This window comes from Branchiostoma belcheri, unplaced genomic scaffold (assembly GCF_001625305.1).
Source record: "Branchiostoma belcheri isolate BF01 breed outbred unplaced genomic scaffold, Haploidv18h27 scaffold3, whole genome shotgun sequence".
NCBI classification, from domain to species: domain Eukaryota; kingdom Metazoa; phylum Chordata; class Leptocardii; order Amphioxiformes; family Branchiostomatidae; genus Branchiostoma; species Branchiostoma belcheri.
Genome location: NW_017803909.1, coordinates 178,221 through 206,218, shown reverse-complemented (window position 1 = coordinate 206,218; position 27,998 = coordinate 178,221). Strand labels below are relative to the sequence as shown.

The 27,998-nt window shown below is 40.2% G+C and overlaps 4 protein-coding genes across 11 annotated transcripts in view; 1 reads left to right on the top strand and 3 right to left on the bottom strand.

Moving 5' to 3' along the window:
* LOC109473488 (trichohyalin-like) overlaps nucleotides 1-1,441 on the bottom strand; it is a 33,962-nt gene extending 32,521 nt beyond the window's left edge. For all 8 annotated transcript variants that reach the window (XM_019773348.1, XM_019773355.1, XM_019773350.1 and 5 more), the window contains exons 1-2: nucleotides 1,074-1,441; nucleotides 5-154 (exon numbers count right to left, since the gene is read on the bottom strand). In XM_019773348.1, coding sequence (XP_019628907.1) covers nucleotides 5-154; nucleotides 1,074-1,283 — 360 coding nt within the window. In that variant the 5' untranslated portion in view covers nucleotides 1,284-1,441. The remainder of the gene's footprint in view (nucleotides 1-4; nucleotides 155-1,073) is intronic.
* A 1,659-nt stretch (nucleotides 1,442-3,100) lies between these two features.
* LOC109473521 (serologically defined colon cancer antigen 3 homolog) lies at nucleotides 3,101-6,580 on the bottom strand. Its single transcript, XM_019773397.1, has 8 exons — nucleotides 6,335-6,580; nucleotides 5,800-5,951; nucleotides 4,997-5,395; nucleotides 4,666-4,739; nucleotides 4,428-4,539; nucleotides 4,246-4,308; nucleotides 3,835-3,971; nucleotides 3,101-3,364 (listed from the first exon to the last, which is right to left on the bottom strand). The coding sequence occupies exons 1-8, from the start codon at nucleotides 6,567-6,569 to the stop codon at nucleotides 3,244-3,246; spliced, it is 1,293 nt and encodes a 430-aa protein (XP_019628956.1). The 5' UTR covers nucleotides 6,570-6,580; the 3' UTR covers nucleotides 3,101-3,243.
* A 1,935-nt stretch (nucleotides 6,581-8,515) lies between these two features.
* Nucleotides 8,516-16,909, top strand: LOC109473515 (alanine--glyoxylate aminotransferase 2, mitochondrial-like). The gene is made up of 16 exons (XM_019773393.1): nucleotides 8,516-8,830; nucleotides 9,354-9,418; nucleotides 9,902-10,086; nucleotides 10,255-10,378; nucleotides 10,794-10,888; nucleotides 11,187-11,280; nucleotides 11,599-11,664; nucleotides 11,943-11,970; nucleotides 12,268-12,368; nucleotides 12,805-12,897; nucleotides 13,824-13,896; nucleotides 14,087-14,146; nucleotides 14,433-14,521; nucleotides 14,876-15,025; nucleotides 15,420-15,518; nucleotides 15,726-16,909. Exons 1-16 carry the CDS (start codon nucleotides 8,770-8,772, stop codon nucleotides 15,852-15,854), a joined length of 1,512 nt encoding a protein of 503 aa, XP_019628952.1. The 5' UTR covers nucleotides 8,516-8,769; the 3' UTR covers nucleotides 15,855-16,909.
* Nucleotides 15,992-27,968, bottom strand: LOC109473505 (ribosome biogenesis protein bop1-like). Its single transcript, XM_019773381.1, has 18 exons — nucleotides 27,828-27,968; nucleotides 27,120-27,275; nucleotides 26,569-26,715; nucleotides 25,939-26,090; nucleotides 25,402-25,519; nucleotides 24,566-24,667; nucleotides 21,249-21,350; nucleotides 20,901-21,011; nucleotides 20,415-20,576; nucleotides 20,146-20,296; nucleotides 19,770-19,902; nucleotides 19,313-19,496; nucleotides 19,011-19,121; nucleotides 18,741-18,815; nucleotides 18,402-18,504; nucleotides 18,133-18,217; nucleotides 17,604-17,711; nucleotides 15,992-17,328 (listed from the first exon to the last, which is right to left on the bottom strand). Exons 1-18 carry the CDS (start codon nucleotides 27,873-27,875, stop codon nucleotides 17,175-17,177), a joined length of 2,202 nt encoding a protein of 733 aa, XP_019628940.1. The 5' UTR covers nucleotides 27,876-27,968; the 3' UTR covers nucleotides 15,992-17,174.
* Nucleotides 27,969-27,998: the final 30 nt, after the last annotated feature.

Sequence of the window (27,998 nt, the reverse complement as noted above, 5' to 3'; positions counted from 1 at the left end):
CCACCTTGACAGTGTTGGTGGTTTTTGACAGTTTCCCCTCTAACAATGCCACCCTGCCGTTGGCTTCCCTCTCCAGTTCCTCCACAGTCTGCACCAGGACTTCATTCTGCTCTGACAAGTCGTTCACGTACGACTGCAGGATGCGACATTTCATCTGCAGACAAAACAAAGACGCATGTCAATCAATTTAAGATTTTTCTATATGTTGCATTTTGATCAACTAGATGCATATCTTTGAATTAAATGATTTGATACACCTTTATGAGCAATGCTCTTATGACAGCCTATTGTACCCTAGACCAAAGGATGTTAACATATTTAACCCATGACAATGAAAGAAAGGCTACCCTAGGGCAAATGAAATGATACAAGGAAAATCATTGGTAATTATTGTAGGCGTTAACTATTCATTTGACCCACTGTATTATCCTGACCCCATCAATCTTAAATAATTTAATTTATTCATAATTTTGTATGTAGAATGTCAACATATGTCTTTTGCATGCTAAGTCAAATTTGCCAATGGTGAATCTGCAAAGTTTCTATTCAATCTTAATGATGGGGGGGGGGGAGTTTTCATCTTGTCGAATGGGCAGTAGAAATTTATATACTAGTATACACACACAGACAAACCAAAACAAAAATTGTGATCTAAAAATTGAACGAGATTTAAATGGAGGTTCAATGCCAGAACTTACAAAAGAAAGTGCTTTGAACCGAGGTATACTGAACAGACGCGTCTGCTATGTGTACGTGTGATGTTGTCTATTCACTAAAGGGGGGGGGGCACAATACTGTTTTGAGTTTCGCGCTAGCATAAACCGTGGTGTTTACGGATTTATGCATGTAGTGAAAACATTGGCCGGGTTCCAAGATTCCTCCCAGTCGTATGGCAGCGAGGCAACTGTTGTAGATATGCCGAAACGATCGATTGGAAGCGTACGATGAACTTTGCCTTTGGCAGATAGTCCACGTTCACTATTTGTGCCCCCCTCCCCCTTTTGCTGAGTGACTCTTTGTTGCCTTGACAAACGTTCCAGAAAAGCACATCAATCAAGGATCAGTACCCTTACCTTGTAGGTCTCCTTCGAGTCGTCGTTGCTCTGGTCAAGACTTCTTAACCTGTCTTGATACAATCCCTTAAATTCGCCGAGAAGACTCTGCATCTGCCCGGTAGCACTAGTGGGCCGATCTCCCGTTCCTGATCCATTCAAAAGACGGGACGTGTTGGCGGACCCGGGGGCGGCAGCTCCCCGCAATCGGAGACTATCTCTGTCAGCCATTATCTTCAAGTGTTCCCAAAGACGATCGTTCGTTAGAAGTTTAAGTCCGGGTCATTTCAGGTCCGAAACATGACTACAACTCCTTGCATTCAGTCCGTAACATCGACCCTCCGTCCGCCATAATACTAATAGAACTCTGACACCGACGCCCAAAGCCGGCCCCTGATTGGTCAGTGCTAGGCGTGACGTTGCAACAGGTGTCCAGGGACCGATCGTGGACAGGTGTGCAGTGTTTCTAATGTAGTCTAAAACGCTTCTACTTCATTCTTTTCTCCAAAGTAAAGACTCAAAATACTTTTAATATATTCTTGATATCTCCCAATTGATATCCACACGAGTTGAGCTTTTCTTAAACACACCAACTTTCTTTTCGAGAGTCTTGTTATCATACGTAACGGTTTGTCCCCTAAGGGACTATTTGGATTCTGTTCCAAGACCCTTTCATCCATTCATTTAGCACAGTTTCAGTTGGGACCTTTATATGACCCGAGGCACCCACTGTTCAACTGTTTGCCTTTGAGATGTTTCTCAGTTTAGCGCCTACTTTGAAAGCAGTTGGATCCTGAATGCATGTTTGTCCGTACTTACCCTGCTGCCTGTTAGTCCCTTTGCCTATAAACACCTGTCTACATATACACCTGCTTCTGTATACTGGCACGCTTGTTCACTCGTCTGTACTGTTTTTGCAACAACGCTTCCTTGTTGCTACTACATATTTAGTGCAGTAGTGACTTTAACAAAACTTTCAATAAATCAGTATAAAAGAAGGGTTTCACTTTAGGCCTTAGCCGCCTACCAGCGATACAGTTTCATGGTTCTCTGATTTTTGCAAGAAATTAATGAAATAGGAGAGAAACAAAAATAAATAAACAGACAACCTGTGACAGACCCACTTGCTACTACAGGAGCTAAAGTCAACATGCCAGGTTGGAATGTTGACTTTGTAATATTTCAAGAAATGATTTTAAGAATGAATGAATGAATAGGAAGACTTTTAGAATGAATGAATAAATGAATGAATAGAAAGACTGCAACAACTAGAAAAGGAAAGGACATTTTTCCAACTGTTGGTGATAAATTTGCGCAGTTCAGGAATGGCTGCATTGTAAAGACCTGTTACAATTTATATCTACTTCTTAGCATATGGGACCTTCTTACCTGGTAAACTCTGAATTCAGTATTGTCTTATAAAAAGGTTTACTCAAGACTACTAGTACTAGGTCTTACATAGCTCCAGTACAAAAGGAGCAGACTTTTCCCCACCCAAAAATGAATGCAAGCATATTCAAAGAAATTTTATTTACAATTGCCTGGAAGAAAATTGCTGATGTTAATTCATTTCAGATAGTGCAACAATGAGATACTGTGCAAGTAGTTGTAGATGGCTTATTCTGACATTTTCACAACATTTTGGCTCATGACATTGAACAGTCTTTGTGTCATGATAACATATTCATCACACTTTTCCACATTATCAAAAAGTAAAATCTGTAAGTAAAACAATCAGCTATTAGCATTAGTGAGCTGATTGTGAGGTAAATTGCAGGTATAAAATACATTGAGTTAGAACAATGAGGATTTTCTGTAGGACTGTTTGTAAGATTCTCCTAGTAGGATACAGCTCTTATTGTATTGCCGGTAATTTTTCTATCAAAACACCTGATCAACAGGTCTTGAGAAATATCCTAGCTCTAACAAAACAAATGAAAACATGATGATTTTATGTTTGCCAACTCCGAGTAACAGGTATACTGTATTACATGTAAATGCAGCAATCCTCCAACATTGCTCAGATACCAAATACAAGGTTCATTATGAATCACTATCTTGCCATCCAATTGCATACAATTTCACCTTAAATTAGTTATTAAAATCTTACAAAGTTTTTAAAACTGTTTGCCTGCTTTTCAATGGAAGTGTCTGTTAGGCTCTGATTATCTGTCATGTACATCTGTGATGATCATGAGGTTGCTCCTTGGGTATCAGGTGGAGGTGGCTCTTCTTTCACCTCCGTAATTTTGTCTATGTCTGCCAACAAATCTGACACTAGTTTCAGTGTTTCCACACCAGTGAGTAGTTGCCTGTAAGAATAGGAAAAAAAGCATGTATTAGATCTGGCAGCACAGACATGTGGCAGAACAATGACAATGCTATTACATGTACAACAACAGAAAAATGCAACATTTTTTTCTAGAATTTTACATTCTAAAAATCAACATTTTACTATAACATGGATTGGAAACAGTTGCATCAATTTTCACCATAGATTATAATCATTGAGAGTATTACAGAGGCCATGCGAGATTACAGAGGCCATCTCAGGGCATTGCAATCATCCCTCCACAAAGACAGGGGGCGCCACAGACTTTCTGCAACCTATGACCTACTGCTCACCGAGTCACATGTGTCATTTGCATAATCACAAAAGTGCTGGATTGCTCATTTCTTGACAAAGACTGGTCCAATTTCTTGTGTTGAAACTTTCAATGTACAGTTTAAAGTTGCTTCATTATAATCATTGCTCACTGCAGTTCTTCATATCCTCCCTTACCTAATGGACTGGTCTGCATTTTTAGCAGCAGTGGACAGCTGTTCTGATGCAGACTTGGCCTTTTCTCTCACACCAGTCAGGGGGGAGTCTCCTGCTCTTAGAGCATTGTTCTCCTGGGATAGTGAGCTCACTTGGGCCTGAAGAATCCATTCATATGATAAAACAGATTGAGGAGAACATCAACAGATACATTTTTAAAAATAATTTGGCAACATACAGTACCTTCATCACCACAACAATGTAAGAATGAAAGCAAGAACAATGAACAAGCTTTGTGTGTATACTTACTAGTACTAGTACAAAAATGTACCAATAACATTTGTGGTTTCTAACCAAACAAATGCTGATGAGTCAAGAAAATCAAAGCTGAGTATTGCAATTTGGACATACACCAACGGGCTTATAACATACCTGAAGTGATTTGATCTCCTTCTTTAGTTTGGCTATTGTTTCTTCAGCTGTAACAGCTCTTTTCTGATGTAGGAAAAGAAAATGAGAAGTTAGTTTTCTCTGAAGCCTTTCTACCATCAGCTCTAACATTATCACACTTAGTGATGAGAGAATTTGCCTTATAATACTTTAGGTCAACCTACTGTTGCCACCTCCAGGTTGGTTTCCACCTGTTGTACCATCCTCTCCAGTGCTGCCGTCTCTTCTGCTTCTGCCTTACTCTGTGCTGCCATCTGCTGCTGCAGCTCCGATATTCTGAAGAGAAAATAGAGAAGCCATAACTTGTCTCATAAGATATCTTCAACAACGCTGCAATCACAGCCAATATTTTTCATCTGTTTTGCCAGCCAAAATGCACATAACAGAGTCTTTAGGTCTTACCTCTCTGTCTGAGATTGCACTTGTCTCCTGGCCTCTACCAACTGCCTTCTCAATGTTCCATTGTCCTTCTCCACCTGAAACAAAACAGACAGGTTAATTCTAAGATGATAAAAGCAATTTTTTATCAGGTGTAATGAAATTTGGGAAGTGCCATCCTCTATTAGATAGAATATTTTAATCTTTTGGTTAAATCTTTTCAATGCAATTTTGAGCTTTCTGTGTATGGGAAGTGACTCAATGGATCTGCCAATGATTCAAACTGAGAATCATGAAGATGATGAACTTTTATGTAAGTCATTACGACATCATGCCATTAGACAGATTGTCTCACCTGTGCAAACACTGTGTGATCCACACCTGCAGCAGCACCTGTACTTTCCTGTCCCTGCTCCTCCAACTCCCCATTACACATGGCACCATCTGACAGGAAGTCAGGTAAGTTGATGGGACCCTCCTGTACTGATGGCTCCACAGATCCTTCAGGGTCTACCGTAGGTACCTCCACGGAGGCTCGCCCGGCTCCCAACACGTTGTCCAATGGCTGCGCATCCTGCGGCCCTGCTCCATCCAACACTCCAGGAACTTCTGGATCGGAGAAGAAGCTGGGAAGGTGTGTCTCTGGGATGGAAGTTTTAGTGTCTGTTAGGAAGTAGTCCTGAACAAAGTCTGGCAGCTCCGTGGAGGTGACGGGGGGAAGCTCGTCTCCTGTGTGCTGTTGGAATGTGGAGGACTGGAACAGAATGAACATGGTGTCTTACAAACTCTAAAGGCATTAAATTAATTTTCAGGGTGGCAAAACAAAAATGTTCTGGATGAGAAAATCTGTCTGATATTGACATTAAAATGCAATAGCCCCCAAAAGAAGCTATTTGAGGCATATCTTTATTTTTTGGGTACCGCCTGTTAATGCCTAGAACCAGCCTATGATACAGAACAAGCAGTCATTTTCTGTCAGTGACATCACATTTTTGCCTCACAAATATCAGTATGCTATGGGATTCAACTAACTACATTAAACGAGTGACCGAAAAATTGACTTTGAGTTTCAAAATCCAGTTTTGCCACCCTGACAAAGTCATAAGAAAGCTAAAGAATTGTTAGGTGATAGGCTAGTTACAAGGATGCTAAACTTACTTTAGGAGGTGATACAGGTGGTAGAAGGTGTTGTTCAGGTGGGCTCTTTCTTTGAGGTGATGATTTTGACTTGGCGCCTTTTGTTGCCGACTCTCTCAAGAATTCCTTGAAGGAAAATGGGTTCTTGTCCTTTTTTGATTTGGCTTTTCCTTCTGAAGAAAAGAAAACAACCATATCAATTTTCAAGTTAACATTATTCTAAAATTAATATGAAATACACATTTAAGGAATATTTTAACTTGCATGAATTACTGATGTAAGAGGAAAAATTATTAAGTTAATCATATATCATTATCAGCAAGGACCAATAGAAGTTTGCAGGCAAAGTGATACACTGCATTCCAATCAAGGAAACCTCCTTGCTCACAGTACTGTGGCTACTAGTACGGTATTTCACGTTAATATTTTGGCTCGAGTCCTTTATACTTAACCCGTTCTTCGATCATCTCATCAAAATAAACTTACCCACATCCAAACAACAACATTTCATACAATCTTTCAGTGCTAAATATTCAGGGATAGCTTGAATACGAACTTGCAGGAGGGGCGTCTTCTTCCTCCAACTGGACTTTCAGCTGCTCTCTCGGTTTCACCTCCGCCGGTCCGGCAAAGATATCCAGTAAATCGTCCTTTTCCTGATCTGTCGTTTTCTCTGCCTTTGTCGATTTTTGTTCCTGGCCCTTGCTGCCGGGTTTTCCGACGAACTTTCGGAAAGAAAATGGATTTTCTTCTTCAGATGGATCGCCCTCCCCACTACTACCTTCGGCCATGTTGGTCAGCTGACTCTACTGGAATAGTCTATTCAGCATGAAGGGGTGTCTAAGTTGAAATGGCTCATGAAAAATTTTGTTGACCATACGATACTAGTACTTTCTTGATCTTTCCTAGATTTGATCAAGGAGGTTGCTCTTCAACTTCCTTGATTTGACCAAGGAGTTTTTGAGACTTCATGTGGAAAATGTTTTCCTTTTGGTCTAATTTTTTTGGCATGGCCTCCAAACTTCACAATTTATCCAAGTCGATATCACCATTAAGGAGGTGTTTGGAGTGATGTCCTTGGCTTATCTTGATACGCATTTGACAGTCAGTCAAGAGTGTTGAAAGTTGAAGTTTGTAAAAGATGTAACAGAACATTTGGTATTTTCTAAGTTATTCTCTTTTTTTGTCCAATTGGTGTCATGTTATTCATGTGTGAAGTGAATTCCTCTTAAGACAAGACTCAAATATTAAGTAATGTTATTCTCTATGAAAAGTGAATTCAGAAGAGCGCTTTTCATGCGTCTCCATAACCAAGAAGGTTAAATACAAGACTTTAAATTTGATTTTATACCTCCTTGCCATAACTGACATTGGAACAAGAGATTTACCATTAATACAGCTGGCTGCCCCAACTTCATGTAGCAGTCTGGGGCAATACGTTGGGACTTTGTCCCTGGGTAATTCGTTCCGAATAGCTCCTGCATTGATGGGAGCAGTGGATAGTTCGCGGCTAATGCGTTCTTTCACGGTGATAATACTCCGTAACATCGATACATCTCCCAGGCGGCTTCAGGGGTACTCCCCGCAGAGGTTTAGCCTTCGGCTTATTTTTGCCTACACTCCAAGCAGAGGTTTGAGTTTTGTCTTATTTTTGGCGTGATTTTAGGCCTTTTGTCAGGCTTTCTTTATTACAAAGTTGGGTTGGCGTAAAAATACATACCAGTGCAATAAAGAAAGCCCGATAAAAAACACGCTAAAAACAAGCCAAAACCCAAACCTCTGCTTGAAGAACATTTTTGCAGTGTTTCGGACTTTGCAGTCACCAAAAGATATGTTTGGAGATTAGCTTCAGGGGTCGGGTCGCTACGCTCAACCCTCTCAGACAAAAGCCCTTGACTTTTTGTTGGCCTGTGAGAGATTGCGCTTCAGTGAGTGATGGCCTGGGGCAGAATGTTAGTCAGTCTCGTAATACAAGCACAATACCTTTACACACATCGATAAACAGGTGCTTCCCACCGTAGGAGATATCGACCAAACAGTATATCATAGTACGTTGTCTGACGACCGGAATGCATAATGTTTAGAACTCAGCGTTGTGAGTAGCACTGTAGATGAAAGCAATGGCCCGGGGAACACAAGCCACAAAACGCTCGCAAGGCTTCCCGTATTGGTAGATATTACTCAGTATAAATAAACGATGATTGATATATAAATAGAATGGGTAATCTATACTGAGATCTTACGGTGGCAAGGCAGTTAGTATCTATTCTGTCTTGCCACCGTAGGATCTGCTTGGACATTGGAAAATTAGCTCATAAATACCGTAGCGCTAGCTACTTGCGCCTTGAGTTTAATGTCTTCAATGCGTCTATATTGGGATTCTACACAATACGGATTTGATAGGTCACATTGAGAGGAATTGCCCGTTGGCTCTGACCAGCTAGGTCATGATCGCATACACCACCCCAGAATTATAGTTAACATTTCTTAAAGTAATACAATACAATGTAACAGTTAATGTATAGGCAAAACCACCTGCGTTATTTTGACCCATGTGGGATATGAAAAATAAGATAAACGTTTGCCTAATCAGATCTAATCAGGCTAATGAATTATTTTACTTTAAAAAAAAAAGAGGTGATAGCTTTCGCATAAGTCAATAGCTACTAGTAATCTTCATGTCACAGAAAAGAGCACTTTTCCACAGCCCCGCGACCTCCCCTGGGGGCTGAATGGTTTGTCCCTAGATTATCAGATCCGCTGTCACAGAGAGGTCAGTGTTGATCAACAACAACTAGACAAAGTCCAGTTCCGGCGGAGTGCAGCTTTGTAGGCGTACTTCGTGGCGTCTTGTTTGCACAGGCCGGAGGAAAACCACAAAACAGGAGGTCCAGGAGAAGTCTAGAGAGCGTTTGAGGTCTTGATTTTTGCGATAACACCCCCAGGGCCCCGGATATTTCAGCCTGGACTGCTGATAGCCACAGTTCCAAGATGCTTCCAAGACTCTCCCTGCTGGCAAGATCTGCCCTGAAGGGGGCGGGAACTACAAGAGGTAACTTACCTAAGATAATTTACAAAAGCTGTAAAAAGTCGTTGAGAAATACATCAAGCAGTATATAGGATTGAGAGTGACAGCAAAGAAGATTTACGATGATGATTCTTGTATGGATGTGTAGCTTGTGGTCCCCAAATTTATCGACTCCAGATGTGCAACGTCAGCTGTTTGAGGCGAAACCAAAAATGTAACGTTATATGTTTTGGACTTCTCTGACTAGACTACGTAGACTGGGATGTTAAATATTGGCGAAGCGTAATACATGTAGATTACAATAATGTATCATTAGTGCAGTGCTAGCACTTGATAATGTTTCCTCCAGTTGCCTTTAATTTGCATGTTAACGTTATTTTCATAGTATTCATCAGGCAACTGCCATTCAAGATGTGATATACAGTTTGGTATTGTCTTTATTTGCTTTCCCTACTTAACCTTAACTTCCCTACTTGTGCCATATCCTACATTATAGGGTTTAAAAGATAATACTCAAGTCTCAAACTGTACAATTCCTGATTGACAGGTGTCCGTGTGGTCAGTACCCTTCCAGAGATGCCCCCATGTGACTTCCAGCCGACTCCATACAAGGTAATTAAAGCTCATGTCATAAAACTACAATGATAAAGCTACACATACAGGCTGCCTTTAATTATCTGGGTCATCTAGACCTCTTGTAGAACTGGTCTGGGCCGGTTCTGGCTATTGACTGTAAATCAGTAACGTTTGCGGGGCAAAAGTTCGTGACCTGAGAAAAATGTTCGCAGAACTATATGTTCACCGTAAAAAACGCGAAAGCTTTAAATATAAAAGTACAATGTACTGTGAAAAAAAAAGTGATTTACAGTATCCCATTATCCTACACCCCCGAACTAAGCAGAATGGCTCGGGGGTGTAGGATAGGTATGCTATGGTATGCAGGCATGACATGGCAAATCTCGATGTACAAATGTTTATTTCTTCATTTGATCCAAATAAACAAGAACCTTTTCTTTCCATCTCTTATTTATCTCCATGCAATGTTCATAAGTTTATTTGATAAAATATGATTGAATGTTAATATTTATATTGCAGGGTATATCATATGAGGATGCCATGCAGCGCAGGAAAAGTAACCTAACTCCTGCCCTCCTGACGTACTACAAGAAGCCTGTGATGGTGTACCAGGGTCACATGCAGTGGTTATGGGATGTACATGGACAGCGGTACCTGGACCTGTTCGCTGGCATTGTGACTGTTAGTGTCGGGCACTGTCATCCGTGAGTACTAATATTAAAATATGAAACTAATTCTTGTGACTTATAATAGCACACCTAGCACACCTGTATACAGCGAGGACTTCCATTTTTTTGTAACACTGTAACCAAGTACTGAATGTGCAGCATAATACTGTAATTTAAACTTTTTTCTGGCACTCATGTCTATAGGAAAGTGAAAGAAGCAGCTAAAGAACAGTTGGACTTACTGTGGCACACCACCAATGTCTACATGCACCCTCCCATTCACGAGTATGCAGAGAAACTCACCTCATACTTACCTGGTGATCTCAAGGTAAGACTTGGAAAGAACATTTTGTACATTCATTATTACATTGTACATTTTGTACATACATTTTTGTACATTATCACTTTGAGCCATATCTCCCCTTTGCTCCTTTACCGGTATAACCGTTTGCTGTTTTGTCTTGTGTTTCTTTTCCATTATTTCTTCTTTGTCATTCTTGATTGTGGTTAAACCAGTGTTTCTTTCTGTTCTTTTTTTTTCCTTTTCAAATTATCCACTGTCTCCTGGTATGTATTCAAACTGAAATTCTTTGTCTTTCTCTCTGTTCAACCTTTGTCATCTTAAAAGTTTCATTGGTTCATATTTCAGAGCTAGACATTATGTTTTTGGCAACACCTCAGTGGCTGAGACATTTTCCTTCGTGTAGGTAGTAAGACTTTCAATCTGGTACTTCTCCCTGCAGGTTTGTTATTTCACCAACTCTGGTTCAGAGGCCAATGACCTGGCCCTGCTGATGGCTCGGCTGCACTCTGGCAGTTTTGATATCATCTCATTCAGGTCAGCACATTGTGGTTTTACTGTTTTCGTCTATATACACAAATGCACAAAGTTGCCAAGATATGGTGTAATTGAAGTAAGTATAGAAATCCATTACTTATCTCAGTGCCTGAACCTCCTCCCTGCTGCAGTATAAACCCATAACCAGTACAAATTTTGTGCCAAATGACAACCTTAACAGGCTGAAGGTTAAGAGTTCTTACAGACACTTTCATTCAGTGTCCTTTGGACTTTTCTAAGTTTGTGACAGTACCACCATATACAGGTGTTTACATGTGTTATTCCTGTGGGTCTATAGGAATGCGTACCACGGTGCCAGTCCCTACACCATGGGTCTGACTGCCCACAGTACCTGGACATACAACATGGCCAGTGGGTTCGGACATCACCATGTAAGTCTTTAGCTACACCATGCACTCAGGCCCTACCAACAATATTAATCTGGACTGGTATACACAAAGGAAGTCTTCTATTTTCCTTTGTCTTTTAATATTTAGTCGCTGTTTTTTTTTCTCATGAATGGACAGAATATTTGGTAGTTGAAGTCGACTTTCTGTATGTCTCTTGATAACATTTTCGTCAATCATTCCCATGTATTGAATGTACTACAGTGTAGGCCTGGAGTAATTATATGACACATGTTCTTGTGATACAGATATAGATACAGACTGATATAGATATAGATACAGATATGCCCTTGCTCTTTTCAGACTATGAATCCTGATGTGTACAGAGGACTCTGGGGAGGAGCTCACTGCAGGGACTCTCCTGTCCAGGTCACAAAGTTTACTTTATTTATATATAATATGAGATACATTGTATAAATCTACCCAATATGTGGTTATTTGTATTCATCAGTTATGGGTAGTAACTTTCTCTGTATGAATAAAGGTCTTTGAAAGTTTCTATACACGTCAAGCTACATCCTGAGGACATCCTGAGAAAAGTTGGATGATGTTGTAGTAGTAGTATTCAAAACAAACAGTACAACTTGTGATGGACAATGTTCCTGACTTATCTGTCATGTTAATGAGATTCTGTGTCATTTTTTCAGACTGACAGAAGCTGTTCCTGTGCAGCAGGTAGGTGTGATTCACTGGCATTTTATCTGTTATGAAGGCTCATCTCTAGTTGTGTTGGAATTAGGCTCAGGGAGTAATGAATTGCCTGGTGATAGCGGCCCCCATCTTGGTGTCAGTTGTGTGGGCTCTAATGTAGGTAGCCTTGTTTACTCCTCTCACAAAATAGTCCAGTTCAATATTGGTACTTTATCCTATATAGTAATTATATCCTATATAATAATTATATAGTAATTTTTCAGGTCAATATGAATTGTAACGTAACATGTATATGCATGACTCACTTGTGATTGTCTTCAGGTGAATGCATGGCTAAAGACATGTACCTGGAGCAGCTACACGAGGTCTTAAGGTATTCCACTGGCAAGAGAGTTGCAGGGTTTTTTGCAGAGGCTGTTCAGGTGTGTTGACATTTCTCATCTTAATGTTATTTTTTCCAACTGTTTGCTGCTTAATTGTAAGATTTATTGAATAGACCAGACAGCTAATATTGAAAGAAAATGAATATTATGTTCACCTGGTCTAGCCAAACAAACTACTGCACTGTTTATTCTTACTCAAAGTCAGATTCATATAATATGATGAGCAGGCTGCCCAACTCTGTTCTGCTACATAATGTAACCCGACACCACAGGGTGTTGCTACAGCACAAGTTACCATGCTGACAGATGTCTGGTCCAGGCCATTGACTTTATTTGTTTGGAAGGGAAGAAGAAGAAACTCAGCAAAAACTTATGTTTTCCTTCTCCGAACATAATTATGTCATTAATGTAAACCTTCAGCAGAGACAATTGAAAGTTTTGATTGTTTTCATCAGTCATATCTTACCCTCCACAGGGAGTGGGGGGAGCTGTGCAGTATCCTAAGGGATTCCTGAAGGAGGCGTTCGCAATGATCAGGGAGAGAGGAGGAATCTGTATTGCTGATGAGGTATGTGATTGGGGCTATATGCATGTAGTGTACCCAAATGCCCAGCATGCAATCTCCGGCATACATGAAGCTTATTAGGAAATGAAGCAGACAGTAAGAGTTATCAAATGTTTCTACATCAATTCAAAGTAATGTTTGTTTTGTTTCAAGGTCACCAACATAATATGTGAAAACAATCATAGTCATATCTAAATACTGCTTTAAAGTAAATAAATGAATGAAGGTAGGCAACTTTATGCATATACATAGAAGAAAGATGAAAATTGAAAGGAATCATCGCTTTTTGACTTGAAAAGAATAGACTGATAGAAGTATGACACATGTAAAGGTGGCAGGTGTTGCTGGAGTGGATCAGCTTACACTTTCCCCAACCAAATTACCTTCATTGTTGAAACATCAATAGCACCAGGGGTGAACCTATTATTTGGCAGCACCCTTGTTGGGATCTGCTTAATGGGAACCGCATTGATGTAGCTCAATAGATCAAAAGATTAGACTCCCCACAGTCTGTTGTGTCTTCATTATCAGCCACACAGCCAGTAATGATCCAGAAAGACAGGAAATAATAGAGTTTCTATTATTTATGCATCTGGTTATTCTGTCATAATATACATATAAAAGACCAAGTGTGTAGAAAGCACGTTTTAGCTGACATCAGGAAACTATGTTATTTTGGAACATCAAAAAAGGCATAACATCATGTTTAAAATGCTTTCTGTACCATACGTCTCTTCTCAAAATCTTTTCTCAGGTCATATTTTGCAAAGTAATTTAATGCATCTGTACTTGAAGACGCTCAGCCTTTCTCAACAATGTCATTAAATGTAGCATCTACTTCTTTGTAATCTCTTTATTTCTTTTGCCCCACCTCCTTCACAAGTTTTGCTTGCTCCTCTTACTATTTGTCCTTAACATTGTCTTGACAGGTTCAGACAGGTTTTGGCCGGTTGGGCAGTCACTTCTGGGGCTTCCAGACTCATGACGTCATGCCTGACATGGGTGGGTACAAATGACTTCAGTGTGGTCTCAAGTGTGTGAAAAATGTACATGTTTACATGCTGTAATACAGCTTAATCGTGTTAGGACAAAAAGGTACAGGTTTTATTTAAATTCTCAGTCTTTTGTAGTCAATTTCTTATTCAAACCTGATTCAAACTTTGCAGTTTTTTCATTTGTTCTCCTTATACAGTTGTCATGGCCAAAGGTATTGGCAATGGATACCCCCTGGCTGCTGTCGTCACCACACCAGGTAAGCATGTTACTAGTATGTTGTTTGTTTTTCCAACATCAGTATGGAATATTCATTACTTTCACATACTCCTTGGTTTTCAAACTTATCAATGCTGGAATGCAGTTTCGTCTTTTTGTTTTGTTTTGCTTTAACTTACAGGTTGTAAAGAAGATCCAGGTATAAAGAATTTTGAAGGCTAAATGTATGAATGTCATATTTTTTATGTAAATTAAATTATAAAAATTGAATGGTTATTGGTCTAACAAATTTCCAATAATTCTTTTTTTTTCCTGCATGTTTCCAGAGATTGCCCAGTCCATGACCCAGGCTCTTCACCTGAACACCTTTGGAGGGAACCCAGTGGCCTGTGCAGTGGGATCTGCTGTGCTTGATGTGAGACAATTGGTTGCTTTCACAGCCTAAGTCTTCACATCATTGAAATAGGGTAGACAAGACTTATTCCTGGATTACTATTAGCAGGAAAGATTGTCAAATAAAAGGAATGCACAATGAGTTTCAAAATCTCCTATTATACAATATATAACCTTTTTATATGCAGTCACATAAACTTAGCATCTACTCTGTAATTCCCTTGCGCCATGTTGAATTACAGTATTACACATGCTACTACACGTAGTACTATACTGCTGCAACATGATCAGTCGAGTGGGTATTCAAATCCCCAAAAATAAATTCTTCAATTAAAAAAAAAGCCTCAGTTTGTAACAAGCACCCCCCTCCCCACAGGTTATGAAGGAGGATGGGACCCAGCAGAACAGTGCAGAAGTGGGGACGTACTTCCTACTGGAGCTGGCCAAACTGAGGGACGAGTTCTCCATAGTGGGAGATGTCAGAGGCAAGGGGCTGATGATTGGACTGGAGCTGGTCAAGGATAAGGTACAGAGAAATGATACAGGACAGAAAAAAATTTCATGCTGGCTAGAACACTGATCGATGATATGGGCAAAGAAAACTATCCAGGAACAAAAATGTAATAGTTATCGCAGTCAAGAGAAAATTTCATGCTGACAGTTTCTTCCCCAGAACCACTTCACTGTGGAACAAGCTTCCCCGTGAATGTTTCACTGCAAATTACAACCTCCAACGGTTTAAATCAAGGGTGAACAAATATCTGACCACGCAGTCATCACTGTAAGCCAAAACATGTAAGTGGCTCTCACGAGCCTTGTTATGAGGTGAATCTGAAGTACATTTAAAAAAAAAAAAGTATATATATGTATATGTAATCTATAATGTAGCAATCTTCCTCACAAAGTTTGGTACCCTACAGGGTACGAGGGAACCACTGCCTGGACCTGATGTCATCTCCATCTGGGAGGACATTAAGGACATGGGTGTCCTCATTGGCAAGGGTGGTTTCTATGGAAATGTAAGTATCACATCATTATCAATGTTAGTCATCAGTGCATGAAAATGAAGTAACGTTACATGTACACCTCTGATGAAACTCTTGTCTTGAATGGAATATATATGTATCAGTCACAGCCTGTGTTGAATTCTAATATCATATCTGTGAAAGAAAAGTATGCTTGTGCTATCTTTTGACTGAAATGTTCTGTGAAAATGTGTCTTTTAGGTGTTCAGGATAAAGCCTCCCATGTGCCTGACCAAACAGGACGTGGACTTTGGTGTCGCCATCATTCGTCGGGCAATAGAAAAGTACTGTGAACAGACCCAGCAGACCTCGGCTGCAGCAGTCAACTAACAGAGATTGAAGGATCCAAGAAACATGCAAACTGTTTTCTTTCAATACAGAATCAAGGAGTCTGTAGTAGAAATGTAATAGACAGTTTTCTACCAATTTCTATAAATATTATAAAAAAGGAATTTGGAGAATCTACATGAAAGGATAAAGAAATGAGATGTATAAGAAAAGGATACACTATACAAAGCACATTCCACATGTACTCTATGCAGTAGCCATTGTGTGGATACCACACAGTAAGTCAGTATACATCCCTGCTTGTGTATTATACATGGCATGGGTAAGGCACTCGGAAGTCTTCTTCCATGTAAAACAGACAATACAAGAGCAGAAAAATTTGCTATGACATGATGTAATGACAAACAAAATGTATTAGGTTGAGGCATTTTTCGAATGCACTAAACGTGGACCACACTAGTAGGTCCATTTTTTTAATCAAATGGCAACATCTTTTGCCTTGTGCAATGATTCTTGGACTTGCATACATCACATACAAATACTAGTACTACTTCAGGAAGTCACTTAAGTTTAATTTGTAGTTTAGCATAACATATTTTTGTTCTTTGAGTTTGTGTAGAATTGGTTAGGTTTAGACTTTTTTTACTAGCTGTATTGACATAGGGTTCAACCATTGGTGCTACCCAAAACCGCGTGCCTGCTAGCTACCAAAATGCCACAATATCTAATATGTACAGAAAATTCAAATTAATGTGGAATGATACCAGTCAGGCTGTGAAGATGGTAAATGTGTTTATGTATCTGTGGATGAATCTAATCAGACAATTGATACATTGCAAATTAAGATAATGTATGATGTGCAAAATGTGGAGGGGTCAGGAAGAATTATGATCTTACAAACAAGTACAGTGATTCATTGTTTGAAAAGTTAGATTATAATTTCATGATCATGTGTGCACACTGATACCATTTTACATATGTGTCTTCTTTCTTTTTAGGCCTTTTATGCAAGTATACATATTACATAGATAATACATTAGTAACATAGGACATTGCCATAGGCAAACTTAAAACACAACGAAACAAAGATGTGTTTCAAAGTTCTGAGGCATTTGTTTACTTGTGTCTGTGTCACATTAAATTATGATGTGTTCAATCTAAAAGATTATCTGCCAGTGAATATTCCATAATGAAGTTAGTGCTCCATTCGACACAAAAGATTGTTGCTCACCTCGAATTTTTGGTGCCATCGAAAATTCCATGTACATGTGTAAGCAACATTGTGTTGAACAAAAGTACTAACTTCATTATGGAATGTACCAACACAGATAGCTTTCATGTTAATATCTAGATATTGCCCCCTCATGTATACAGTCTGACAGTAGTGTCTGCCCCACTAGAGAAGATCCAGGGCTGTGTGGGGTGGAACTGACAGTCCAGAGCGCCCAGATTCTGGGTCACCTTGTGACCTCGCAGGATCTTCACTGGAACAATCAGGGGGTTCTGTAACAGGTCACTGCAACAGAAAAAGGGGGAGGGGGGCATTGAAAAAAAACCTTGTTAATCCTTAGTTTAAGACAAACTCTTAGCTTGACTCATTACTCCTAGATGTAAAATAATATCCTACAAACATCCCTTTTTTGAGGTTGTAAATTGACAGATAATAATACCCCCCAAGAAAAGACCCTACTTCTGATTTTGCCACTAACATGTCTTGGAACTTACAGGAATTAAAAACCAAAAATTGTTGGAACTATACAAAACATAATTTAAACTGAAGGATGATCTTACCTGTACACCATACCATGGGAGATGACAACTGTGCCATCATCTGAGGCAGAGGCAAACAGTGGATACTTCTTGTGGTAACAAACCTGACGCAGTGCCCTCTTGTGGTGCCTAGAAGCAGTGCAATGGTAAGTTTCTATTATAACCATCCTTATGTGAAATAATAGTTTGTAGAATTAATATCTTACATCCTCATTAACATTTGTAATATCATTATGTTTTATGACTTCCCTTTCTACATGTATTATGGCTATAATAGAATATAATAGATGCAGGCACATTATCACCCATGAACCTTCCCAGACTTTCAAGTCTGAAGAGTATCATTCTGCTATTCATACATTTTGTATTTCTATTGACATACGTGTATAAGTTATGAGGTATGTTTGTTAAATGAGGGTCTAATAGGGTTTTTGGAAGGTCCATATCAAACCTTACCTGAGTATCTAATAGGGTTTTGTGGACAGGTCCATGTCAAACCTTACCTGAGGGTCTGATAGGGTTTTGTGGACAGCTCCATGTCAAACCTTACCTGAGGGTCTGATAGGGTTTTGTGGACAGGTCCATGTCAAACCAGCTGAGCCTGCTGTCATAGCTGCCGATAATCAAGTTATCACCTGTGGAAGAGAAGGCAAACTACATGTATAAGGGCTGTCATTCAAACACAAAACTTGAGTGGATGCTACCAGACACGTCTGACTGTTTGAGTGACTGTTTTTAGGTGTATCTCATTATCTGGATGTCTACTGTAACCTTCACTGACCTAACCTTAACGATATCTACAATTTGAAAGCACCCCACCTCCAGGATGTACAGCCATGCTGGACACCCATTTGCAGTTGGCCATGAGTTTCTTAGTCAGCTCCTGCTTCAGTAGGTTGTACACACGTACATATCTCTGGGTCTGGGGAAAAAAATCTGCTAATATCATCTGCTGATCCATATCTTTATCAAAATATGGAAGCAACAGCTGAAAAGATAACATAGAAGTAAGGCTTTACTCACGAAGGCATAGCATTTTTAAGATTTCATGCATCCCTCTTTTTATACTGCATTAGGTACATGTATCTAAAGCTACATGAGGAAAATAGCCTTCTACTACATTGTATCTCACTACGTGTATGAATGAAGCATCCTTACAGCCACAAACAGGAACGGCCTTATGGGATGAAACAGAACACACTGCACCAGGCCTTTGGACTTCCGGAAGGGGTTCTGAAACAAAGAAAGAACAGGAGCCATTCATATTCATAAAATACTAGTAGTATGTTCCTCACAAAAAAATCAACAAGTGTATACAGTGGCTTTTACTTTTTCAATCATTATGGATTTCATACATGTACATATTACTACGGTTGTATACACAACTAACAAGATTTTGCAGGGAAAGACAGCTGAAATTTAACCCACCTGTGATCTTCTCTTGGTGAGCTGATGGATCAGTACAGACATGCTCCCTCCGTCTGGCATCACAACGGCAAAGTAGTCTCCCTTCCCATGCCACGTCACCTGTCTTATGATCTGTGGGGGATGAAAATTACAGCAACATCTTAACACAAAACACCATCTACAAATGTAGCTTGGTTTATCCCCCAGAACATGTGTATAGAGAGCTGTCATAACAGCTTTTGTTACATTATTTTTTTCTGATTACATCTGTATATGTAACAAAACAAACATGTATGGGATTATAAGCGGAACAGTCTACTTACTTTAGGATGTGATATTCTGAGCCTGATCCCCATGTCATAGTCCCTGCCCTCTGCTGCAGACCATTCCACTGGGAGTTTTGTCTCCAGGCTCTCCGGTGCCTCGTATGTGTTCAGCAGGTTATCAGTGGAGTGATAAACCAGCTTATCACCCAGGCTGGGGTTGATAATTATCACTGTGCTATCACTGGGGATAATCATAGAACACACTTGTTACCAATGTAATATGTTGAACCACAAACATAAATCAAAATGTATTGTATAACAGATAGGGGCTGAGGGCCATGTGTAAGATGAGCTCCTTTCCTAGGGTGCATGTATGTCCTAGGACAATTTACAGTAGAAAGAATTTCTACAATGCCAATAGTGAAATTGCCTGCAATAGGAGTTGGAACCTTTTGTCTATGACTGAAGATACAGATCACATAGTAGGAATCATGTATCAATAAATATGACTTACACAACAGCGGCCACCAAGCAGACAGCAGTGTTGGGACACCAGGCCACGCTGCGTACCCTCCCTCCCAGCTGCAGTACCTTCCTGCACCGCCCGGTGGCCACCTCCCAGAACCGCAACATCTCATCATCTGAACCTGCAGCAAAACATGATTGAGGCCATTAGCCTGGTTACTAAACCTATTTTAGCACCCTAGCTTTTATCCGCAAATACTTGCAGAGAGGATAAAAACTTGGGAGCTGAAAAAAGGTTTGGCTATGAGGCCATTGATGTCCAAGGTATCAAATTGAATGTTAAGAGGTAACTTTTTACAGTAAGTTGTTTGATACAGTATCTTGACAGGCTTTCTTAAAGGAGACATGAAGGGATACTTGCTGACCTGAGACCAGCCACTGTCCTGTGGGCTCCACACTGATACATCTCACCACGTCCGTGTGTCCTTCATACACCACTGACAAGGTCGTGGGGAAGGGTTGAAGGTCACGAGGTTTGGGCAGCTTGGGGATCAGGTCCTCAGCTGTCACATTGGCCTGGAAGAGTACATCGTAGCATTTATTTCAGGGTTTTAGTAGAATATCTGCCAGTGACAAATATTTTAAAATGATATAGAAAATACCACAATGTCACCAAAAAAAAAAGAAATCTCACCCTCATTTTCCTCTGCCTGGGACACAAGTACAAGTCCAGACATCTCTCAAACCTCTCCTTCACAAACCCAGCATAGGCCGGAACCTTCCTCAGGGCATCATACTTCCTGGACAGGAAAGCCTGTCTTCTGTCCTCAGGGTCTGCCTGGTTCCAGGCTAGAATCTGGGGATATCGCAGTGTTTGTTAAAATAGTGGTATTTAACACTGTTAAAAAGTTGAAGCTTTTTGAGTCCTCACATTTGGCACTGGTATGAAACATACTAGTATTCTACATGCCAAAAGACTCTCTTATAGATTCAGTAATGTATCATTGTATGTGGACATAATGAGTCAAATTTTCCAACAGTAGACAACTTAGTCCACTGATAGTGTTTTTATGTATCATACATTATTTGACAATCTTTTCTATGAAGACCACACACACTCTTCTTGATGACAAGTGCCAGATACTCATATAAACAATGGTAGCTTCTGCATAGTTCTTACTTCCTCTTCAGAAGGCAGGTATTCTGGGGGAGGGTTGTAGGATTCCTCGTGGCCTGGCAGCTTCAGTTTGGGTGCAGGGATGTGAGTCTGGTAGCGCTTGTCTGGAGAGTACTGTACACATGGAAATACAAGTTCTAATAACTCAACATACCGTCAATGCCAAATGATGTAAGCAAACAATACACATCACTCACTTGTATAATGTAACAATGTACAAAGTCAATATTCCTTGACAAAGACTGAAGTTGTACAGTTGAAAATTTGGGTACATGTAAGTCTGATTTCTTGTGTTGGAAATTACAGTTTAATCAGACTAAAGCACCTTGGTCACAACAGAGATATCCTCACCTGATTGTCATTCTCCCAAATGTCATAATACTTGGGTTCATCATCACGAGCCTTCCTGGGCTTGATCCAGCCCATCTTAATGGCATGGACAAGCTTGGACACCTGGACAGGAGACAGATATCTGAGGGTGTAGTCTGCTCAAGAGCATTAACACACCTTTCCCAATATTATAAGGCTACCGGTAGGTGGGCACTCTGCATTGCAGCAATACCTAATGCTGTAGTAAAAAATGTGATTCGGCCTAGGAAGATTAATGTTGTGTTTCCAGTTTCAGTCCTGAAAAAACTACGGTTGGTACGTAGGGATTTCCTTCCTTTAAGCTTTTTTCTTGTTTTTAGATTTCAGACAAAATGATCCAACAGATAAAGTTTAACAATGCATCAAGACTGTGGACAAATATTTCTCTCGCTTTACTGAAGAAAAAAAGGCTTCTGAAAAATGCGTTGAATGTCGTTTCAGAATTTGGAGGATTTGAAATTCAGATGTCAGATCAAAAATTTTATAGACTAGCCTGCAGTCAATCAAATAACATGCCTGCATCAGCGGGCTTTTGCTGACGTTGGTCGGGAAACCGAAAACACAACATTTTTTTACTAGGCTTTTGGCTACATTTGTGTGAAGTACATCATCTTTCTTCTAACTAAAGAATTGCTGGCTATTTGTACATGTACCTTGATCAATCCCAAACATACTCAATGACGAATGAGCAGACATGGAAAAGTCAAGGGCAAAGCTACAGTACCGTTCGCGTTATAGTTACCCTAACGGCCGTTACTAACGCGTTTCTTTTCCGTAAGTTTTCCGTAAGTTGTCCGTAAGTTTTCCGTAAGTTTTCCGTTACTTTTCCGAAAGTAACGCGTTTCTTTTTCGTCAGACTTCTCCATTCATATGCAGGCGCGGTAACATCACAGGAATCGTGGGAGGAGTACTAATTTACCTCATGCGGGGCGGGAAATTACCGATACACACCGCTGGAACAGCGGAAGGAACGTTGATCTAGCCTGCATTTTACTACTAGTATATTATAACGTTTAAAACGTTTTAACGATCACCGGCGCATCAATTAGATCGACATTTTCTTTTGTCACTGTTGCCCAGGCAAGCGTTTCCATAGTTTGTCAACTTTATTTTGCTGTTTTTCTCTGTTTGTTTACTTCTTTTACCACCGAATATGCAATCCTTAGAGATGATCTGAAGTTATAAAGGTCCTTGTCCGCCGTACATAATAGGCGGCGGGCGTGAGGTAACGTTAGGGATGTGCAAAAACATCGCGGAAAATTCCTATTACACTCGAAAAAAAGGCAGCATATTTAGCGCGCATATTTAATACACGTGCCCACAAACATTTTTATGGCTAATTATTGGCCAGTTTTGGGGAGTTTTGTTTTGTCCTTGGAGTTTTGTTTAGAGTGGGACGGAAAGCCGTGCTGCGACTCCGACTCCGTGCACTTCCGTGTTACATTACGTTGTATGTGACCAACAAAATTACGCCAAAGGCACCACAAATCCACATGTACATATATTTTTTTTCCCGAAAAATCTTTTGAGTACGCATTTCGTTACTAGGATGTTGCTAATTAGTCGTAGAAATAAGGTAGAAACCAGCGTAAATGTGGCTATCTCGAGATCGCACTTCGCGCGTGGAAGGGCGCCCCAGCATGCAACGGGCTTCGTTCTAGCCAATCAGAGCGCAGGTCATCTAAGGTGAACCAATCAGAGCGTAGCTACTTGCATATTATAATGAGCATGCTGCCTGCATCACAGGGCGGCCGCGGCCATGGCGACCGGCCGTGAGTGCGCGGGAAATGTGTTTTGCAACTATATTTTTACGGGGATTTTCTGACGTTTGACGCTGACTTTGGCACGATATGATAGCACTACCATGTACACGCTACCGTAGGCGACAAATGAGTGGTCATTTTTATACAATCGTCGAGAAATTTTGGCGTTATACACCCGGAAGTGAGCCGATCTCAGTTTGCGTTCCCTCGATTTTATATTATTATATAATACCCCTCGACAGTTTCCCCCGTCAAAATAAGAAACAAAACTACCGCTATTAAATAGAACCATGTATTACAATTATCATTTCAACATGATAGATCTATTATATATTCCTTTATTAACTATGATATCATCATGGTTGTGGAAAGTCCTCAGCTGGCGAACCGAGTCCTTGCGCCGGGAGTGACGGTACATTTTACCGTGAGTAAGCCGCTACTACTAGTAAGCCGCGCGCCTTACAAAAATTATAATAATTTTTCTTTTGTGTCAAAAACCGCCGTGAATTTAAGGCATGAGTTACCGATTTATATTTCTTCTACGGCAGATATTTCTTGTTTCGTCACGTCCCATGACGTCCTGTGAGAGCGGTAGGCCGCCGCTGGTACAAAATGTACAAGACATCGTCTGCCCACTGCTACACTTTGTTGACATACATTGACATTGTATTACACAACGTAATATTTTCCGCTAGAAATAACTATAGAATAGCATTAAAAGATAGCACAATTCGCTTCACACAGTCGACACACGGATAAACCACAAAGTTATTTTTCGAATCACATGTCCACTTGCCTCTGGTGCTGTTATTTTTCAAGGGGCAACATCGCAACACATTAGCGGACGCCCCAGGAGGTGGCAAATTGCTATTGTCTTGTCGGCGCGCAAAACAAACATGAAATCCGACCCTATCACATTAACGCAAACGGTAACGCGTTAGAAATAATTTCTGACGATTTTCTAACCATTTTCTGACGAAAATCTAACCAAATACTGACGATTTTCTAACCATTTTCTGACGAAAATCTAACTCGTTAGTAACGGGGTACCCGGTTAACTATAACGCGAACGGTACTGTATATGTAGCACCACTGCTTGACCTGGGCTGCTATACGCAACAAAAACAACACAGGCTCAAATGTGGTGCTAACCTTCATTTTTCTCATTAAATATCTTACAATTACAATTACAGTGACATCATGTGGTGTAATGATGGTCAGAGTGTTTGGCTTGGAACCAAGAGGTCCCGGGTTCAATCCCCTGACATGACCGATGTTGTATCCTTGGGAAAGACTTCACTCCCTGTACAGTGGAGTGATGCCCTCCAGACCTTTCAGCTAATCATTGATACTGTGTCCAAACACTGATGATTTGATGCCTCCAATGTGTCAGGATCTGTACATTTGCCACTAAGAGCCATTAATCTTTTTAAAATATCTTACAATGAGTTACAGTGTCCAGTACATACAAAGTTGCTCCAACTTGTAAATGATTGTAGGAAGTGGCTGACAGATGACCAGTCCACATCATCTTACCTTTTCCTTCTCTACCAAGGAGGGGATGAAGCTGCGTTTGTCACGAGGCCGGTTGGTTACAGGGTGGATCATCTTCTCATGTGTGAAGAAGTCTATATATGGCTGGAATGGGGGAAAAAATTAAAGTGATCTTGATCAAGTTTTAGCTCACTGAAGAGCTAATCTCCAACTGGTCGTAACGAAGAAGACAGACGCTATGTACAGTATTTACCAGTTCATTGTACCTGGGAAATTCACCTATCCTGTCCTAAGTAAGGATCACGACCCTTAACAGTAGCATGCATGTCAGGTGAGCGACAACATCCGAAATTTGAACTCCCAACCTCGTGGTCCAGAGGCAGGGTTACTAACCACTGGACTACGCTTGCTACATGACTAATGTAAGTACAAAGAGTCAAGTCAGTAACCACATGTGTCTAGATATGCTAATACAGCACATTTGATTTAGTATCGTAGTTTCCAGGGAATAGTGAAGACACCAAATTTACACGTGGATGCAGTTGTGTGCTCAGTATAAGCCTATGGCTTTGACATCACAGATATTCAGAGGATTGACAGATGTTTCATACATCATAGCACACTGGCAAAAAACTGCCTTAGCAACCAATTTGTGCAGTAACAGTTTCTACTTACAACCAACAGCCTGACATGTTTTGACAATAATAAGAAGATTCTTAAACAAATCTTGATGTAAAAGAGCACTGAAAAATCTTACAACACAGGTATCTTTAACAGCTAGTACTCTAGTACTAGGCTAACTCTTGGACATTTTTTCTACTGGCTCTGACTCTATGATAAATGCAGTCACCTTAGCTTAGTGCCTACAGGTCACTCACCTCATATGGATTATAGGCCTTTTCTGGGTATTTGCCCTTCTGGATTTGCTGAATGATATCCAGTTCCTCATCAGTTAGTTTAACATCCTCTCCTGTTGTCTTATCTTTTACTGTTCTCCTACAACAGAGTCAGATACAAGTCACATAAAGTACTAAGCCCAAAGTCATTGAGGTAGTAGAACACAGTTTTTGCCCTATGGGGATTTCTATAGTTAAGGCCCCTAAGATGACTAACTTCAAACAAGAGAAATACAATGTATATGTACAAAAATAACTGAAAACAAAAAAAGTTTTTTTGCATTGTAGGCTTAAAAAATGTAATCAAAAGGATAAAGTTGTGTGCCCAGTACAAGCCTATGGGCTTTGACATCACAGACATTCAGAGGATTGACAGATGTTTCATACATCATAGCACACCAGTAGGGAGAAGAAAATCACACTCAGAGTCAGAGTCAGAGGCTGGAACATACAATAGGACACACTCTAGATCAAAACAGTTACTCCATATTTTCCATGGTCAGTCTCACAGTTACTGACCAGTAATCAGGGTTGTCCATCTTGTTTAAGAACTCGTCCAGTTCATCCCCCTTGGCTGGTTTCATGATCTTCTTCCCGTCCAGGTTGTAGCCGATGTGAGGATAGTCGTTGTACCACTCCATGGGAATGTTACCTACTGTGTTACGGATGTCCTAACAGGGACAGAATAAACTTCTTTGTCATTATATTTTCTTATAACTATGTGACAAAACATATTATATCAGTTATAAACATGTACTAGTATTACATTTGTACCATCATCTTTCTTCTTTTTGACCCCGAACAATGATTGATATCAGATGAATTTCAGTCAGGGAATCTGTCTAAACTATCTGAGTTAAATAAAAAATGCAATTTTTGTTAATTGAAATCGGTCCCTTATGAATGATTTCTATTGCTGCTTACCATTATGAAATAGTCTTCTTTCTACATTTAGAGTGTGTGCTCAGTACAAGCCTATGGCATTGACATCACAGATATTCAGAGGATTGACAGATATTTTAAACATCATAGCACACTGGCACTAAACTGCTATATCAACCATTTAGTGCTTCTTCAATGTACAACAAACAGTTTGATGCGAAAATTTAGAATTGTTTTCTAGTAATAGTATTAGTGAGCTGATTTTACCTCTTCATCCGAGGAGTCAAACTCATACTCATCAGGCTGTGGCCTGTTGTCCAAGCGCTCCATGGAGGAAGTACCTGCAGACCCTGTAGTGTCATCAGTGGTAGGACCAGGGATGTCTGGAGTTTCCTCTGTACCATCATCTCCATTCTACATATGAAACATTTTTTATGCCCCTTTGACAGAGGTTTGCTTCATTGAAACACATGGAATTATCCTAATATTTCATATTACTTCAAACTGTACATTTTAACATTACGTATGTTAAATTTGTTGTCTTTTCTGTCTTCTACTTTTATGGAAATAATTGTGTGCTCAGTACAAGCCTATGGCTTTGACATCACAGATATTCAGAGGATTGACAGATGTTAAAAACATCATTGCACACTGGCAAACTGTTCTTGATCATAGCTGCCTTCTATTAGCCTGGGTGCCGTTTCATTTGTAACAGAGCTCCTTGCACTTGCTACCTTGGGTCAGGTAGCCCTGTTACAAGGGAGGCACCCAGGCTAGTCTTTCTATATCAGTTGACTTTTGATATATGACATGCTCACGTCAGACGAGTCATCATCTTCCTCCTGCTCCTCTTCTGACGAGCTCGGCTCCTCCTCTAACCCAGAGTACACAGACTCTTCACTGTCAGAGGTATCTCCATCTTCTTCATCTTCATCATCATCGTCATCAGGAGGAGCATCCACAAACAGGTCCAACTATGAGAAGGGGAGCAGTCTTTAGTTCATAACTTCAATCATGATTAACACATATTGCAGATTGAGAATGATGTTTGTTCAGTAACTATATTGAAGTAAACCCTTAAATGGCTGAATGCTGTGGTCACTTTTTCACAACCATTTCTACATGTATCAGTAATTCATTTAGAATTTGGATATGCAAATTTATATAGTGTGTGCTCAGTACAAGCCTATGGGCTTTGACATCACAGATATTCAGAGGATTGACAGATGTTTCATACATCATTGCACACTGGTGAAAAGAGTTGATTGCTCTCAGCAGAAATTTTTGTCAACATTATCTTAAACGTAAGACTTAACTGCTAGTGTATGCTAGACTAAGTATTTGCCGGGGTTTGCCCCCCTCCCCACACAAGAAACATGTGCTGCACTGCTCCAAAATTAAGCAGAGAAATTAAAAAATTTGCTGAGGCCTGAAAACTGAAATTGTTACACAGAGAGTTTTGAGATTAATGTATCTATATTCTTGGAACGGATGGGTGTCCAAACGTATTCAGAATCCTCACAAACCTCCTCTTTCTCCAGTTTAGCTTCGCCAACTTTCCGCTTGGAAGCCATGCTGCCTGCTTATGTGGGTCAAAGGTAAAATAACGTCCTCTAGCGCATTGATAACTTACTGCAGTTTGAGGGGTCTCTTGCTGTTCATTCATCCATTCATTCCCCCTGATCCCAGCAGATTTG

What these genes read in the sequence shown, in the direction of transcription:
- LOC109473505 (XM_019773381.1), bottom strand. Translation starts at nt 27,875, where the DNA reads ATGGCTTCCAAGCGGAAAGTTGGCGAAGCTAAACTGGAGAAAGAGGAG. An exon ending in AAGATGATGACTCGTCTGAC is followed by an intron (nt 26,716 to 27,119) that starts GTGAGCATGTCA and finishes TTTCATATGTAG; the next exon opens with AATGGAGATGATGGTACAGA. An exon ending in CATGGCTGTACATCCTGGAG is followed by an intron (nt 18,218 to 18,401) that starts GTGGGGTGCTTT and finishes TCTCTTCCACAG; the next exon opens with GTGATAACTTGATTATCGGC.
- LOC109473521 (XM_019773397.1), bottom strand. Translation starts at nt 6,569, where the DNA reads ATGGCCGAAGGTAGTAGTGGGGAGGGCGATCCATCTGAAGAAGAAAAT. An exon ending in CACCTGTATCACCTCCTAAA is followed by an intron (nt 5,396 to 5,799) that starts GTAAGTTTAGCA and finishes ATTCTGTTCCAG; the next exon opens with TCCTCCACATTCCAACAGCA. An exon ending in AGGAGATCAAATCACTTCAG is followed by an intron (nt 3,972 to 4,245) that starts GTATGTTATAAG and finishes TGGATTCTTCAG; the next exon opens with GCCCAAGTGAGCTCACTATC.
- LOC109473515 (XM_019773393.1), top strand. Translation starts at nt 8,770, where the DNA reads ATGCTTCCAAGACTCTCCCTGCTGGCAAGATCTGCCCTGAAGGGGGCG. An exon ending in GGGGGCGGGAACTACAAGAG is followed by an intron (nt 8,831 to 9,353) that starts GTAACTTACCTA and finishes CCTGATTGACAG; the next exon opens with GTGTCCGTGTGGTCAGTACC. An exon ending in AAGCTGTTCCTGTGCAGCAG is followed by an intron (nt 11,971 to 12,267) that starts GTAGGTGTGATT and finishes GATTGTCTTCAG; the next exon opens with GTGAATGCATGGCTAAAGAC.